At 36.3% G+C, this 18249-nt stretch overlaps 1 protein-coding gene across 1 annotated transcript in view; it reads left to right on the top strand.

Moving 5' to 3' along the window:
• The window catches only part of LOC136035472 (sodium/myo-inositol cotransporter-like), a 38721-nt gene that overhangs the window by 1834 nt on the left and 18638 nt on the right, over positions 1-18249 (top strand). Inside the window, exons 2-5 of the mRNA XM_065717287.1 lie at positions 3213-3418; positions 9498-9741; positions 13423-13573; positions 15900-16068. Coding sequence (XP_065573359.1) covers positions 3213-3418; positions 9498-9741; positions 13423-13573; positions 15900-16068 — 770 coding nt within the window. The remainder of the gene's footprint in view (positions 1-3212; positions 3419-9497; positions 9742-13422; positions 13574-15899; positions 16069-18249) is intronic.

Raw genomic sequence — 18249 nt, 5'->3', positions numbered from 1 at the left:
GTATCTGAAGTTTTGCAGCCAAGCTTTCGTTTCATCAAACAATGTTTCTGCTTTCGAGTGGAAAGCTCCGTTCCAGCAGGCAAGCAGGCAGGCACCACTTTCAAATTGAAGATGAACTAAAATCTATAAGTGTTAAATATATGCGGCAGTTACCTGGCCCCACAGCTAATATCTTCTTTGAGTGATAAATAGGAAAATTTACAGAAGCAAAAATGTGGCATTTTCCCACGGTCCGAAAGTGCTGCCATCTATTGTTTCTACCCATTTCTGTTCATGATTTCAGCTAAGTTTATCATTCGGTTTTTCGGACTTGGGATTGCGGTAGAAAAATGGTATCAGATGTGCCTAATAAACTTTAAAAGTTCTCTCATTGCTAAGGAAATTGGATCTTATCCTATGCTCCTTTCTAAGTGGTGACGTTAGAAAGTTGACCTACGGCAAAAAAAAATCAATTTTTGAACTAAGACAGATAGAATTTTTTTTTCGACGGCAATCGATGGCTCTTGATGAGCTGATGAAAGTATATGACATCCATTTTTTGGTACAAAAATTCCTTCATGAGGTACACCAGTTTGAACGTTTCAAGGGGTTGACAACTTTAGTAGTAAGGTACACACTGAAACGAAATCTAGGCCCATACAAATTGTGAGACATTAGAGGACTTGTAAGCAACAGTCGGCTATTAGGTAATAATCACCTTCGGCAATGAGGAGTTAGCAACTTTTGCTAGTTGGTGTATCTATTATTTGTTTCCAGTGTGTTTGATCGTAAAACCAATTTGGTTCCAGTGGTGAGACATGTAGGGAACTTGTAAGTAAGAATCTGCTGTTATACTACAGTCAACTTCAGCGATGAGGGGTTTGCAACTATGCTAGTTGGTGTACCCATTTATTTGTTTCCGGTGAATTTGATGCCTATCACGGGAGAGGGACTTGTAAGTAAAAATCAGTTCACTTTGGGCGAGAAACGGCTGTTAGCTCATAATCATCTTCGGCAATGAGGGGTTTGCCACTTTTGTTAGTTGGTGTACCTATTATATGTTTCTGGTGTATCTGATGGTTAAACCAATTTGGTTCCAGTGGTAAGACATGTAGGGGATTTGTAAGTAATAATCGGCTGTTGGGCTACAATCATCTTCATTAATAAGGGGTTCGCAACTTTTGCTAGTTGGTGTACCCATTTATTTGTTTCCGGTGAACTTGATGTCTGTCACGGGAGAGGGACTTGTAAGTAAGAATCTTCACCTTGGGCTAGAAATTTGTGCAAATTGGTGCACGTTGTATTCAATCTCTTTAAATCTGACAGAATTAAGTGTTTACGCAACGGGTACAAATGATAACGTAAAACAATGATGTAGTTTCGTAATAATTAGTGTCACCTATTGCATTTTAATCCTGAAAAGTTACGGATAGCTTCATAATATCAACTAGATTATGTAAGATATTGTTCCAAGTTTTCTTCCGTCACGATGTCTATGATCTAAAAGGATAAAGTTCAACTGGCTGCAAAGTCAATTTAGTCCCTTCTTTCGATATTATATTGCAGTTGTTGTTTTTTCAACGCTGAGGAATAGCCTTTGGTCATGTGATAACTGATTGCATTCTTATTTGAACATACCATTTTAAAAACTTCGATAGGCTGACAACTTCATCATTTAACCAATAGTGAAGCAACAAGCACAAACGAGAATATAAAACAATAAGATAGTTTCGTAATAGTTAATAGAATGTCATATATGGTATTCACACGCTTTTCCTTAACCCAAACTATTCAAATTTTCACTTTTATCCCCTACCTTGAAATTATATTTTCCTTTAATTCTTTCCTTGCGACCTCTTCCCACCTCGTTTGGGGACAACCTACTTTTCGTGTGACCCTAAAGAGATGACCAAAAAATAACTATCTTTGGCCATTTGTCATCCTTCGTTTGCAAAAAGTGTCCTAGTCATCTCAATCTTTCTCTCATTATAGCCCTAAAAAGTCGAATAGAACCATATTTTTCCTACAGCTTGATGTTTGGCATACGGTCAGTCAAACGATTTCCTCAGACAATCCCTCTGGAAAAAATATAGCATATCATCTTCAGTGTATGGAAGTGCCCACGTTTTAGAGCTATACTTGACCACTGTCATCAAAACAGCTTCCAATATTCTAGTCTTGGTTCGCAGACTTATATTCTATGTCAGGTAAGTGAAGCTATCCACTTGATCGGTCTTCTCATTACCCATCATCACCATCATCATGAGCCTAAGTTTCATAACCGTCAAAATATCAATTCATTTTGCAAACATTTCCATTTGGAATGCTCAAATAATCAGCATTATCTAAGTCTAGGAGAGTTTTACCTTCCCATTTGATTCGTTGCTATTCCGATAGTCTGTGCTGTGTTCCTTTAGACATAGTTCATCAGAAGGATCCGTGCAAAAAACACCATTTCCTACCATAACAGCAGAAAAATTGAACTTGATCAAATACTTTTGGTTAATTTCTCATTTATCAGTTAACGTGGGCTCTAGTATCTTGCCACACGTTATTCCCTGATATATCGTAGATTTTTTCCGTTCAATCTTCACGTGCAAGTTTTTCCTACCTGACCAAAATTTGGCTGAGAGAAGTAGCGACGAAGACCACACTGCCTTTCCATCATAAACGTAAACAACTTGTTGAACAATAGGGAATGTTTTTGTATAACTGTAGAAGTCCAGCCTCAAATGAATATATCGATCCAAGGACCATCGTCAGCAAAACACAAATGAATAATTAAAAAAACCAGTGTTCAAACTAAGAATTTTAAATCAGTCCAGACTTCTCACTTCAATAAAGTTCAAACAGAACTGATAGATAAAACAAAAAAATAGATTAAAAAGAATGTAGAGTGAGCAAGAAATCATACATACAAAAATATATGGTTATTTAGATGCCAACACTGAATACCTAAAAGTATTTCAGTATGTCAATAGATTATATAATTGGAAGGGGGGGTATATTGAAGAAAACATCACTTTTAGATCCCTTTAATGTAATATTTTTAGCACCCTGTAATACTTTTAGTACAGTGAAGTATTTTTGTACCTTGTGTAGCTCAATGGCCCTTAAAAAAAAATGACCTGCCTATTGTAAGTCAAAATTTTCTAAAGATATTTCAACCAAATTTCGTTCGGCAAACTGAACACTATCAAAACAATTTCATTTAATTCATTTTACCCTTGCAGCTGTCGAAGCCGTTGGAGGATGGAATGAGCTCCAAAGAAAGTACATAGAGGCGATTCCCTCAGATATAATACAAAATACGACTTGCGGAATCCCTAGGAAGGATGCCTGGGTCATGTTGAGGGATCCTGTGAACTCAGACCTCCCTTGGCCAGGTTTTATACTGGGTCAGACGCCTGCATCAATTTGGTATTGGTGTGCTGATCAGGTATTTAGAAACTAACTATTACAATACTTACCTCAAAGAATGAACAACTAAAGATAGAACTTCCGTCTCTTAGCACAAATAAAATAAGTCTAAACAGTTATTATCAATTTTCTTGTAGAGGTCCTTCTATATGTTTGTGAAAAATGAAAGTTCAACAACAACAGCTAATGATTCATTCTTTATACATTGACAGTGACAGTAATAACATGCATATAAATTATACTGTCTACATCCGTAATGTAGATGTTCACTTAAAATAGCCCCATAAAAATCTGAGGATTGCTCTCAATGATCTAAGCTCCAAAATCCCAAGCTCTGTCCTGTGCAATGTGAAAGTGCTTGTTCTGCTAATACTGTGTTTCGATAAGCATAAGTAATGCTTAATAAGCATGCTGCTACCCTTTCAGCCACCTTTTCTGCTGCCGCCCTTTCAGAAAGCTGCCACCATTTTCAACTCCCAACAAGACATCATATTTTATATAATGAAAATTATTTTATAAGAAAATTAAGAAAAAATAAAATAATAACCGCAATAACAATAGGTAAGAAGTGGACGCAGTGTTTTGTTTATTTATTTATACATGCAAGGTAAATTTGTTTATGGAATATGTCCGTCGACATATTTCTTATTAATGTTTAATAATATTTTGTTAATTATATAATTTATCCTAAAAAAAAAGAAAGAATAAAGGGCGTTAGCCGATTGGATTGATGCACGGGATTTAGGATCCTTTGTCCGAGAAGGTGATGGTTCGAATCCTAGTGAATCCAGTTATTTGGTTTGGGACGGGGGTCAGTGGCGTGACTTTGTAAGCTCAGCCAGAGTCGACCCAGCTCTAAATGGGTACCTGAAGTTATTTGGGGAAGGTAAACAAGAAGGGTGTGCGAAAGCACAGGAGGGTTGACCCCCAGCCCCCTATTGCAATTCCTGGCTGAAGGACCAAGAAACAGAAATCAGCACCGCCCTTAGGGACTGTAAACTCTAATGCCGTAGTCTTTACATTACCTTAACTTTTTATTCTTTAACTTTTTTCGAATATTTTGTTCTCAATTTGTTTTTTGGATAGGTAATGAAACAATCCCAACCCCAAAATGCACTTCCTGACTGAAAGGCCAAGAAACGGAGATTAGCACTGCAGGTAGGGACTGTAAACTCTGATGCTGTATTCTTTACCTTGCCTTAAATTTTGATTATTTAACTTTTTTCGAAGATTTTGTTCTGAATTTGTTTTTTGAATAGGTGATGAAGCTATTCCAACCCCCATTGGACATCCTGACTGAAAGGGCAAAGATTAGAGATCAGCGCCGCCGGTAGGGATTGTAAAGTCCAGTGCCGTATTCTTTTTTTCTTCTTCTCAATATTTTTTTTAATTATATAATTTATTCTAAAGAAGAAGAGGAATAATAAATTTAGAATATGGCTAGGCATCAGCTTCTAGAGATTTAATAATATCTATTGACTTCAAATAGAAACTAATCCTAAAATAAAATACAACGAAATGATAAAAATTAATGAAAGTATTGTTTTTATTTACTTGCATATTTGTACTTTCAACGTAAAGCAAATATCTTGTCACTGCAATTTAGACAAGGAAGCATAAACAAATAAAAAAAAAACTAGAAAAAAGCAAAAGAGCATACACATACAGCAATAATATAAAAAAGAAAAATATAGCAATACTAGAAATTTCTACCCCACATAAGGATCAGTAAACTAATAAGTACCATTAAACAGTAAACTGGCCTAAATAAGTTTAAATTCCGAATAAGGCCAGTACTTAACTATTTAATAGCTTTGTTAGCCCTTGAATGCAGCCCTTTTTCCTAGATTCTTCACTTTAAACTTGGTAGTGTGTTGGTGAGTTGAATGGTAGCTAATAAAATTAAACAAAGAGTTAGCACTAGCACCGTCAATATTTCTAATGATCCGATAAGTATTAGTTAGACCTGTAACATCGTTTAAAAAACTGAAGGGAAGGGATTGAAGCCCCAAGGTTCTCTCAGAACAGCTGCTTAGGTATAGAATCCGGCAAAATGTTAATTTTTCTTTCTTTTCTTCTATCATTTCTCACATTTTTTATGGCATTGGGACTTTGAGGCCAGTTGAATATTAACTCAAGACGCTTTGATGCCAGTTAAATATTAACTCAAGATGCCAGCGTTTAAAATTAAATTGAGAGTTAGCTTCAATATCATCAATATCCTTAGTGATTCTAAAATTATTAATTAGATCTGCAATGCTACCTACGAAATCAAAGAGAAAGGGTTTGATGCCCCGTGATTCTCTGTGCATACTTCTTTCAGACGTGATATCGTTCCTATTACTTTTTTCTTTCTATTCTTCCGCCATTTCCTTCTTTTTTGTCTTAGAGATTTCAAATCGGAGGTCAGTTAAATATTAAGTCACACACGATAGTGGCTGAAATGGAATAAAGAGTTATATTCAATATCATCGATATCCTTAGTGATCCTAGAATCATTGATTAAATCTCTAATGGTACCTACGAAATCAAAGAAAAGGGTTTGATATTCCGTGATTCTCTGCGCATGCTTGTTCTGGTATAACATCATTCCTGTTACTTTTTTCTTTCTGTCCCTTCACGATTTACTTCTTTTTTTTTTGTCTTAAGGACTACAAATTGGAAGTCAGTTAAACATTCAAACTCGCACACAATAGTGGTTAACATAGAATAAAGAGTTAGCTCCAACATCATCAATATCCTTTTGATCCTAGAATCAAATAGTTCGTGGTAACGAACTGTAGTAAGGAGCGACCCGGCTCAATAGTAAATGAAACTCTAAAGAACGGAATTTTGATGCTAAAAGATACATCAAAAGAATCGAATTTTTACGCTGATTCTAAATATATAAGTTTCAAATAATTTAGTCTTTGTCATCAAAAGTTCCGAGCCTGAGAAAATTTGCCTTATTTTGGAAAATAGGGGAAAACATCCCTTAAAAGTCATAGAATCTTAACGAAAATCACACCATCGCATTCGGCGTATCAGAAAACCCTACAGCAAAAATTTAAAGCTCCTATCTAAAAAAATGTGAAATTGCGTATTTTTTGTCAGAAGACAAATCACGGGTGCGTGTTTTTTTTTTTTTTCCAGGGGTCATCGTATCGACCAAGCGGTCCTAGAGTGTCGCAAGAGGGCTCATTCTTACGGAAATGAAAAGTTCTAGTGCCCTTTTTAAGTGATCAAAAAAATTGGAGGGCACCTAGGACCCCTCCCACTCTCATTTTTTTTCCAAAAGTCAACGGATTAAAATTTTGAGATAGCCATTTTGTTCCGCATAGTCGAAAACCATAATAACTATGCCTTGGGGAATGACTTACTCCCCCACAATCCCTGGGGGAGGGGCTGCAAGTTACAAACTTTGACCAGTGTTTACATATAGTAATGGTTATTGGGAAGTGTACAGACGTTTTCAGGGGGATTTTTTTGGTTTGGGGCGTGGGGTTGAGGGGAGGGGGCTATGTGGGAGGATCTTTCCTTGGAGGAATATGTCATGGGGGAAAAAAATTCAATGAAAAGGGTGCAGGATTTTCTAGCATTAAAATAAAAAAACAATGAAAAAATAAACATGAAAACTTTTTTCAATTGAAAGTAAGGAATAGCATTGAAATTTAAAACGAACAGAGATTATTACGCATATGAGGGGTTCTAAAAATACTTTAGCATAAAGAGCGAGGTATTTAGGAGGAGATAAATACCTCGCTCTTTATGCCAAAGTATTTTTAGCAATTTCAACTATTTATTCTACGGCCTTTTTGATTCAGGGGTCATTCTTAAAGAATTGGGACAAAACTTACGATTTAGTGTAAAGAGCGAGGTATTAACGAGGATACAAACCCCCTCGTAAACATAATAAAAATATAAGAATATAAAAGTTTGTTACGTAAGTTAATTCTTAAGTTGCGCATATTTTTTACTAATATAACCGTTCGTTAAAAATTAAAAGTTCTAGTAGCCTTTTTAAGTAACTAAAAAATTGGAGGGCAGCTAGGCCTCCTTCCTCACCCCTTATTTCTCAAAATCGTCTGATCAAAACTAAGAGAAAGCCATTTAGCCAAAAAAAAAAATTAATATACAAATTTCATTTCAATAATTTATGCGCGGAGAGCCAAAATCAAACATGCATTAATTCAAAAACGTTCAGAAATTAAACAAAAAAAACAGTTTTTTTTTAACTGAAAGTAAGGAGCGACATTAAAACTTAAAACGAACAGAAATTACTCCGTATATGAAATGGGTTGTTCCCTCCGCAATCCCTCGCTCTTTACCCTAAAGTTTGACTCTGCCACAATTCTACTTTTTAAAACAATTAAAAGCTTTAGCGTAAAGAGCAAGGCGTTGAGGAGGGGACAACCCATTTCATATCCGGAGTAATTTCTGTTCGTTTTAAGTTTTAATGTCGCTCCTTACTTTCAGTTAAAAAACCAGTTTTTTTTTTATTTAATTATTGACTAGATCTGCAAAGCGACCTGCACAAGTTAAGACAAGGAATTTGAGGCGTCTTGATTCTTTGAGAATGGGTATTAATGCATGGAATTATTCTTGTAGCCTCTCAATCAGTTTTATTTGTCACTTGCTTTTATTTATTATTTTCTTTTGTCAGTTTACTTCTTCTATTATGTTTAGGGAATTTTAAATTTGAAACAGCTGGATTTTAACTTACAGACAGTAATAACCAGAATAAAATAAAAAGTTAAAATCAAGATCATCAATAATCTTGATTGACCCTAAACTTTATAGTTAGATATGGAACGTGGTCTATGAAATTGAAGAGGTGTAATTTGAAGCCTGACACTTCTCTGAAAATCGGACAGGGTTGTAGCCGTCTAATACCAGTCCAAAAAGCATGCTGAGCATAAGGGGCGTACTATAGGATGTGAGAGAAACGGCTGTTAGCTCATAATCATCTTCTGCAATGAGGTGTTTGCCACTTTTGCTAGTTGGTGTATCTATTGTTTGTTTCCGGTGTATTTGATGGTTAAACCAATTTGGTTCCAGTGGTAAAGTAATAATCGGCTGTTGGGCTACAATCATCTTCAGCGATGAGGGGTTTGCAACTTTTGCTAGTTGGTGTACCCATTTATTTGTTTCCGGTGAACCTGATGTCTATCACGGGAGAGGGACTTGTAAGTAAGAATCTGTTCACTTTGGGCTAGAAATTTGTGTAAATTAGTATACATTGTATTCGATCTCTTTAAATCCGATATTGTTCCAAGTTTTTATCCGTCACGATGTCTACGATTGAAAAGAATAAAGTTCAACTGGCTGCAAAGTCAATTTAGTCCCTTCTTTCGATATTATTTTGTAGTTGTTATTTTTTCAACGCTGAGGAATAGCCTTTGGTCATGTGATAACTGATTGCGTTCTTGTTTGAACATACCGTTATAAAAACTTCGAAAGGCTGACAACTTCATCATTTAACCGATAGTGAAGAAATAAGCGCAAACGAGAATGTAAAACAATGAGATAGTTTCGTAATAATTAATAGAATGTCATCTATGGTATTTTGATCCTGGAAAGTTAGGGATAGCTTTATAATACCAACTAGATTATATAAGATATTGTTCAGAGTTTTCATCCGTCACGATGTCTACGATTGAAAAGGATAAAGTTCAACTGACTGCAAAGTCAATTTAGTCCCTTCTTTCGATACTATTTTTCTGTTGTTTTTTCAACGCTGAGGAATAGCCTTTGATCATGTGATTACTGATCGATAGCGAAGAAACAAAACCAAAGTGTTGCTCTCGCAACACTTTAGCTGGCGAAGCCGGACAAAGGTTGCCGCAACACTTCACGTTGTCCGGGCAACGTAGGTCTAGTTAGGTCTACAAGTGGTCTCCAAAATTAAAGAGAAGGAATCTGAAGTGCTAGAAATTCTTTTAGAATAAAGCATGTCTTTCGTGTAGGTAATTATTCTTGTAGCCGTTCAGTTTTTATCTTTTTCTTTGTGTTTTCTTTTTCTGCTTCAATAATTTTTCTTTCTACTTTTTCTTTTACACAAAATTTTCAAATTCTAAACCTATTTAAGTGTTAAATTACAATAACTATTGAAATTTTAGATGATTGTGCAGAGGACTTTGGCAGCTAAATCACTGTCACACGCTCAGGGTGGTACTCTGTTTGCTAGCTGGTTCAAAATTTTGCCAATTTTTATGCTAATTATTCCAGGAATGGCCAGTCGTATTTTGTTTACAGATGAAATTGCGTGCGTCACCGAAGAGAAATGCATGGCGTTCTGCGGCAATCCAGTGAGCTGTGTGAACAGTGCATATCCTCGCCTTGTTCTTGGAATAATGCCAGAGGGTAGTACTAGTTTTGAATTTCCTTTATTACTATTAGCATTAATTTGAGAACTAGATATTATGCTGAAAAAAGGCTGCTTGAATTAAGGATCTTTGTTAAAGGCAGGTAATCGAAAGTTAAAAACTAAATAATATCAAGTTTAACTTTGGTTTTATGCCATCACTACGGCTATTTGATTTTGGCCCATCTATTCTTGGCTTGATCATTTGGGCTCAATATGTGGCTCTGAACTGGAAGCACACGATCGTGTCCATAATTGTAAACATTATAATAGTGGTTGCCAACGAAACAAGGATACCTAAGGCAATGTATAAATGCTTCTAAACTGCGTAAGATGTAACTAAATTTTACTAATGAAAATAAACGCCAGGAATGTGACATTTTTTTAGCTTTTCCTCCAGTAATTGGGAATATGGGCTTCTTTTCCAGTTCCCCCACCCCCAGTAGTTATTTTTGATTTATTTACTTTGTTACATAAATCAGTAACAACCAGGCGTGTTCCATTGCACATAATCTCTCAAATATCTCAAATACGCATTAGCGTAATTATCGTGTTATTCTTTAGTTTTAAGTAATAGGATGGCAAATCAGCAATTTTAATTGAATTACGAAATTCTGGCTTGAATTCTATTCCTTTTTACTGTTTATCCTTCATAGATTCACAAATTTTATAGGATTTATGTTCTCCTGGGAGTTGCCACATTAATTCAAAACTGATCATAAAGATGACAGTTCTTTTCTCTTTCTTTTTGTTTTAGTTTACTGACGCTCTACTAATTTAATTCAGAATAATCTACTGAAAAAGTCATCTGCTATTAATAAGCTATTTCTAAGATGAAAGTGTGAGCAAAATGAATGAATTTTTAGAGGTTTTACGAGTTCATGGTGCTAAAATAGGCTTGAAAATTAATGTCAAGAAGACTAAGTCACTAAGGCTAGGAATAAGTGAAGATGAAAAGGTGACATTGGGTAACGAAAAGATTGATCAGGTTGGGAGCTTCACTTACCTTGGTAGTATTATTAGTAAAGATGGTGGAAGCAGTGAAGATGTTAAAAGCAGAATAGTTAAGGCTCAGGGTGGTTTTTCACAGTTAAAAAAAGTTTGGAAGAATAGAAAGATAAGTCTGCAAACCAAGATTAGAATATTGGAAGGTACAGTGGTCAAATATGGCTCTGAAGCATGGGCGCTCCGAAAAGCAGATGAAAATTTACTAGATGTTTTCCAGAGAAATAGCCTACGGATTGTTCTGGGTACCCGGCTGACTGACCGCATTTCAAACAGTAGGTTGTACGAAAAATGTGGTTCAATTCCGCTTTCTAGGGCTATAATGAAAGAAAGGTTGAGATGGCTAGGCCACGATCTGCAGATGAAGGATGACAGTTTGCCGAAGATTGTTCTTTTTGGCCAACCGTCTGGGGCTACATGGAAAGGAGGTCGTCCTTGTCTGGTTTGGGAGGATGTCATAAATAAAGATTTAAAGGAAATGGGAACTTCATGGGAGGGTGTAAAGAGGGAGGCCTTGAATAGATTAGGTTGGACTAGGAGCGTGCTTAGCTGTGTTGGCCTCAGGCGGCTTGGTGCTGCAGTGAGTTATTAGTAGTAGTAGTAGTAGTAGTAGTAGTAGTATCGTGATTTACGCCAAAATGTGATGAATGAGTCCTCTCCCTTAATCTTATCGAACCATATGTTGGTTACGGCCACCCTTGGTAAAAATGAATTTTTCCTAAGTCGTGACGGATCTTGATCGTATTTTCAGACCAGAGAATGTTAGTGTGCCAATTTTTCAGAAAAAACCAATCAAGCCCCTTTCAAGAAAAAATATGTACAGATATACAAACACAATTATTGGTCATTTAGTTGACAAGATATGTAATATTAGTTAATAGACGTTTGGTGGTGGTTGTTCAATGCTTCCTTCCAAACAGTGTGATACGTCTGACGTTCCTTTTTAGATGGTAGCAGAATTCTCAAGTTATTTTATCATTTAACACGGGAAAATGCTACGTACAATATACCATGATTATAGACAAATGTACGGAGGTCTGCACCAATAAATTCGAACGTTTACCCATGCGATTTATGAATGGTCATTGCAAACAATATTCGAAACGGAAATTGATTGAAAAAGGATTGAAGAATTGAAAATCCAATCCGATTTCACTTTTAGTGGAGTTAAGTGTAATTCGAGAGATGTGAACTTCTTTTCCAACTTTTTCCCCAGCAATTATTTTGCTTTAACTACGATGTTACAAGGTTCAATAAAAGCCAGGCGTGTTCATATTGCTCATACCTTCTGAAATATCTATATTATACGTTAGTATGATTGTTAAGTTATTCTTTAGTTTTAAGTCATGGGGCGGCAAATCAGCAATTTGCCACCAAATTGCTGATTCATTGAATTCAATTCTTCTTCCCTATTTATCCTTCACAACATCATAGCTTTTATAGGAATTGTATTCTCTCTGGAGGCGGTCGGCAGTCGCAGCATTAATTTTACTTATTTCTTTGTTGAGCGGTGCCACACTAACGCACTCCCTTATTCCACTATAATTTTAATTTGCAAGGCAATGTTAAAATACTTCTTCAACTAAACAACCACTTGAAATTATATCCTCGCATAGTTCATTTCATTGAAGTTATTTTTTGGAAGATTTTCATTTTCCAGTTCTAGAATATTCTTTGCAAATATTTTCTGTTCAGGAAAGACACGCAAGTATATTTTTTTTACCGAAATTTTTTTAAAACTTTTTTTTTATCACCAACCCGAGTGATTGACTACAACTGCTTCGGAGTTAAACTTATTAACACTGAGAAAAAATCATCTCCAGCTGCTAAAATTTTCCTTCCAAATGGCAGCTCTGAATTTTCATTGGACCATAACAACTGTTTTTTCTTGTGTGAATCAGGGTATGAGGGGCAAACGATTCGTTGGGGGTGGGGTTATACGCCGTATATAGTTTCTATGCCTAAAATTCACCTCAGTGAGCAAAGCGCGGTCCATCGGTATTAATCCAATTGAATTAATCGGTCTAAAATGCAGTGGCGTAATATCGTCAAAATCCTGGGGGAAGGGGTACAAATTTATACCCAATTTTTCCAAATCAAGTGAAAATGACAGTGAAAACTAAAAATGATCCATATATTACCACAAAGTCAAACATATACTAAAGAAAACTGACCTGTTTCTCTCGATACTTGAATTATGCAGGCTTATCTTAGTTATCCAGGACTCAGCCGTCCTGGCCGAGTTGGTTAGTGCGCTGGATTCGGGATCCTTTGTCTGAGAGGACGCGGTTTCGAATCCCGGTGTACCCAATTCTTCAGTTGGGACGGGGGTCAGTGGCGTGACTCTGTAAGCTTAGCCAGAGTCGACCCAGCTCTAAATGGGTACCTGGAGAAATCTGGGGAAGGTAAACAGGAAGGGTGTGCGCAAGCACAGGATGGCTGGCCCCCAACCCCCCATTGCACTTCCTGGCTGAAGGGCCAAGAAACGGAGATCAGCACCGCCGGTAGGGACTGTAAAGTCTAATGCCGTATCCTTTACCTTTACCTTATCTTAGTTTTGACAAGATTTTTTTTTGCAGAAACAAAATTTTAGCTGGGGGGGAGGGCAAACTTGGGTCTGGACGAGAAAATCTAAGTTTCCCATACTGTGCATTATCATGCCCTTTTTATTGTAGGCATGCGTGGAGTAATGTTGGCTGTGATGCTTGCCGCATTGATGTCAGATTTAAGCTCAATATTTAATAGCGCCTCAACTCTGTTCGCGCTAGATATATGGAGGAACTTAAGACCCAGAGCAACGTCTAAGGAAGTACTCCAAGTTGGAAGGTAAGAAGAAAGAGTTCTGGTAAGTCTGTTAGATCAATGAAAGATCTCTCTGTGTACTGAAAAACATGACAAAAATCAGAAAAAGACAAAATCTAAGAAACAGGACTTTAAGTCAATAACCATTCTTCAAGTTTGATCAGGGAACGTTACTTACTTTCCCATTTAGAGAGGGAGTAACTCAGTTGTATGTTTAGATCTTTTGTACTTTCTTTGTGCGTTTATATTACAGTTCTTGTCGCTCTTTTGTGTTCTTATGGTTTGATCAGGGAATGTTACTTACTTTCTCATTTGGAGAGGGAGTAACTCAGTTGTATGTTTAGATCTTTCGTACTTTCTTTGTTCGTTTATATTACAGTTCTTGTAGTTCTTTTGTGTTTTTTTATTGTTCTTTTATGGTTTTTGGCCTCTTTAAAATTTGCTTGTATGTCAATAATTTTCTTGGATTTTTTTTATCCTTTTCGCTTGTGCAGAAGTCACCTGTTGTATGAACTGGGGGAATAAGAGGAGCAGAGATTTTCATAGAAGGGCTTAAGTTTGTATAGAAAAGCCAACATAGTTATCAATTTTAATTCTCAAAAGTAAAAAAAAATATGATCAGTTTGAACTTACATGTTACATTTGAATATCGTTTAAATTCGTTAGACTAACCTGATATCCACTTACTTACCTAGGTTCTAGCCATCCTTACGGGACATTTGGGGACCATGCCAATTGATGTGAAAGAGGTCAATATATTGTTCTATCGGGTCTCATGTGTGATAATTAGGCTACCTTGACCTTGTTGAAGTTATTCGTCCATCTTTTTCGTCGCCTGACTCATGGACGAAGGCCATGGCGAGATCCTTGACTGCTAAGGTCCTTGCTTTGGCCCTGCAGTGTGTTGCTATAACTGGGTTTGAACTTGAATCTCGTATTACCAACCTAAGATTAGACCCCCTGCGGGACAATAGGACTGGATTATTCAGTTTTTTTATTGTGCGTTCTTGTTTTTTAAATATGTTGAAGATTTAGTTTTGCATATTCAATTCAGTTGTATAGATACCATTAGAGGGAAAAGTAAAGAGTTTTAACTAAATCAAGATTGTTATAATCGTGAAATCGTTCGTCAAGTTAAGAATTCATAGATTGACTGTAAAGATAATCCACAGACTTTATATGAGGGAGTTTACTAAAATAAAGAAAACTTGAGTGCGGACAGTTGAAGCGTCTTATAAGGGTAAGGTTTGGGGATCATAAATGTTTTGACTTCAATGTAGCATGTGGTTACCGCTGGGCACAGGGTTCCATCCCAGTTGCCACAGGGCTAATCTTATTTCCATAAAAAGAGACTAAGAATCAATTAACGGACTTTAAAACATAATTTATTTTGATAACAACATTTAATAGACTAACTTGACGCATTTAGGTAGTGAGCAGAGCAGACAAAGTATCCGAAGGTTGACCAAGAGCTGTCTCCCGACAGCTCTTGGCCCATAAGCTAAAATAAACTAAACACCATAATCTAAATTTCAAGGTCTCGGCTCTGTGCGCCGACAACCTTGGAACTTTGAGGGGTGAGATTACCCTCTCCCTTAGCTGTGATCCTGTAGGTTTCAGCAATAGCTCTGGATAATCTTCATCTCTTATCTATCGCACCCACACAGAGAATGACTGAATTTACCTCGCGCTGGCTGTGAGGGGTGATGAAAATGGAAATACAAGCAATAATAAGGCATTTATTATAAGCCATGAAAAAGCAGTATTCGATGATATGCACATCGTTTGCGCATACTATTGACAGATCAACAATGAGTAATATAAATATCGATCTTCTCTCCTCCGCGCATAAAAAAACAACACTAAAAATCACTAATCTTTCCGTACCACTTCATCAACCTACTTACAACCAGAAAGATTGTCCTTAAGAGTCCAGCCTTAAAAATTTTTTTTTTCAAATGAATAAGCTGCTGCTACCCTGTTGGAGTGTAGTTGCCTGCAGTGATTAGGGTACAGTTTTGATTTGTTATATAAAATAACTGAACGAGCAAAAATGCCACCAATATCTGTATTTGTACCATTACTAAACTTCGTTTTTAATCCGAATAAAAAAAGAGACCATTTCATCGGATTTACAATTCGACCAATGATAAAGATTTGGGGTGCTAACGACAAAACAAAACCCCAGGGTGCTTAATAATATGATTTTTACTGCCACTTTGGCTAAAGTTTATTTTCTTTAGATTTCTAAAATTTACTAATGAAGGAACAGTGTTCTCACCGATCAGTCCTTCAGACCAGACAAGGTAAAAAATTAAATTTTCAAACCTAATTTGACTTTTTTTTCCAGACTGTTTGTACTTGTAATGGTGGCTATTTCTATCGTATGGATCCCCATTATCCAGGTTGTCCAAGGAGGTCAAATGTACATATACATCCAGTCAGTAGCTGCCTATTTAGCCCCTCCTATAGCAGCTGTCTACTGTGCCGCCATTTTTATAAAGCGGACTGATGAAAAGGTTTGATTTATGTCCGAGCCACATCATAGTCACACTTTTTAATAAAAACAGGCCTTTGCTGATGGAGAAAGGGCTCATTTAAATAAATTCCCACGAAATTTTTAAGTATTCTAGTTAAGTGTTCTTTTCTAGTCCTACTGAAACAGCAACAACTATCGGTAAAAAAAAGCCAAAATCATAAATTAATTGCGTTTGTCATTGGTTTTAACGTCAAACTTTATTACGAAACTGAAGATGGACAGGAATTTGTCTGAAAAGCTTGCATCAACAATAATTTGTTCCCATTTATTACCTACTAATACTGTGTCCTTGCATTTTGCACCAGGTTCATCTTAACGAGAGGGAAACCCATCTTCCTAACTGCCATTATTTCTAATTACAAAAATTTCAAAAATTGTATCCCAAATTAATCCATTCAATTTTTACTCTTAAAAAGAGCACTAGAACTTTCAATTTCCTTCCGAATTAGCAACCTTCTAAGTTTCAACAACCACAACTTCTATACAAAGTAGGTGGAAGAAAATAAAAACATTGAAAACATATTGTGCTCTGATTGGTCCATTATAAATATTGCGCTTGATAATTGAGCATTGTTCAACTAGACAATTACAAATGGGATACATAATTGATAAAACAGTTGTGTGTGATTTAGATTTTTACCCACAAAAGTGTCTATAACATGAATCTAACATTAGCTTTCTGTCTTACACTAGGTTCACACAAGAGCTAGTCACGGAAATTCGTTGGTTTACACTTTTTGTGGCAATTTGGTTACCGAATCCAGAAAACTTCTTTGGTTTTGTTAGTGATTAAAAGCAGGGAAAACACGAACCTTCAATCGTATAACTAAGGAATTTTCCGCAAGAATATTATCATTGTTTGGGAAACAAGGTTTTGGGTAGGAGGGTTTCAAGTAGGGGAGTAATTGGCTATGGGGCAGGGCAGAGGCGCCATTTGGGGGGGGGGCAGGGGTGGGCAAATGCCCACACCAGATTTTCCAGGGGGCCCAAGCTTCCACCAAAAAGGGTCCTTTGCCGGCCATAATAATAACACTATTTGCTATTAACCATTGTAAACTTTGAAAGCAGGTTAGATACATAATCTAATTCTAAAGTTCTGTCAAATACCCGTTTCCTAGATGAACCGTGTGGTTCAAAGTCATGTTCTATATTAAATAATCTTAGCTCCGTTGAGAGATTGTTTTTAGGGTTGTTGGAGATTAGCAAATGACATCAACTTTTCCTAGTTAAATAGTAGATTTAGCAATTTTGTAAAAATTAAGTTGAGTCCTTATCACTTTATCAATAGTAATATTTTAAATATTTATCTATTTTCATTCATATCAGGATATTAAATTTAATTAAATTCAAAACTTTTATACATCCTCTGTATTTCAATTGTATGTTTCGACTTTTGTTTTCCTAGAATTGATTATTTCACGAGATGTGTAATCTGAAATGATAACGACGAACATAATAATAATGATAATAAGACAATTCAAGTTCATTTCAAGTTTATTTATTTATTACTCACATATACATGTATATATATATACTAGCTGTTGGGGTGGCGCTTCACGCCACCCCAACACCTAGTTGGTGGGGCGCTTCGCGCCCCCCCAAGCCCCCCCGCGCGCGTAAGTCGTTACGCGCCATATTAGTTATGCGCCATTGTAGTTGTGTCCCTGTGTCCCACCTGTGAATATAGATAGATTTATATATGTGTTTCAAACTACGCAAAAATTGCGAATAAACAACATTCTTGGCTTTCCCATTGTCTGTGCATATGCAAAGCCGTATGTACTAATAATGACGTCATATACAAACGCTCTTTTTACAAACAAACAAACATGCATCCACATAACTCGTTTTTATATAGATAGATACAATACAAATTAACTGCGTAAAACTTGCGAATAAACAACATTCTTCGCTGTCCAATTGTCGCTGCATATAAATACATTGTCAGGTTTACCGACCCTCGAACATGCAACGTACAATTGTCCATGGGAAAAACAATCAGGATTAAGATCTATACCACATTTTTCTAATGATTGACCTTGAGCTTTGTTAATGGTGATTGCAAATACTAATCGAATTGGGAATTGCAATCTTTTAAATTGAAAAAGCAGATCCGTTGGAATCATGGGAATGCGAGGAATAAGAACAGCCTCACCCTCAT

This window comes from Artemia franciscana, chromosome 14 (genome assembly GCF_032884065.1).
Source record: "Artemia franciscana chromosome 14, ASM3288406v1, whole genome shotgun sequence".
NCBI lineage: Eukaryota > Metazoa > Arthropoda > Branchiopoda > Anostraca > Artemiidae > Artemia > Artemia franciscana.
This window is presented reverse-complemented; position numbering and strand designations above follow the sequence as displayed.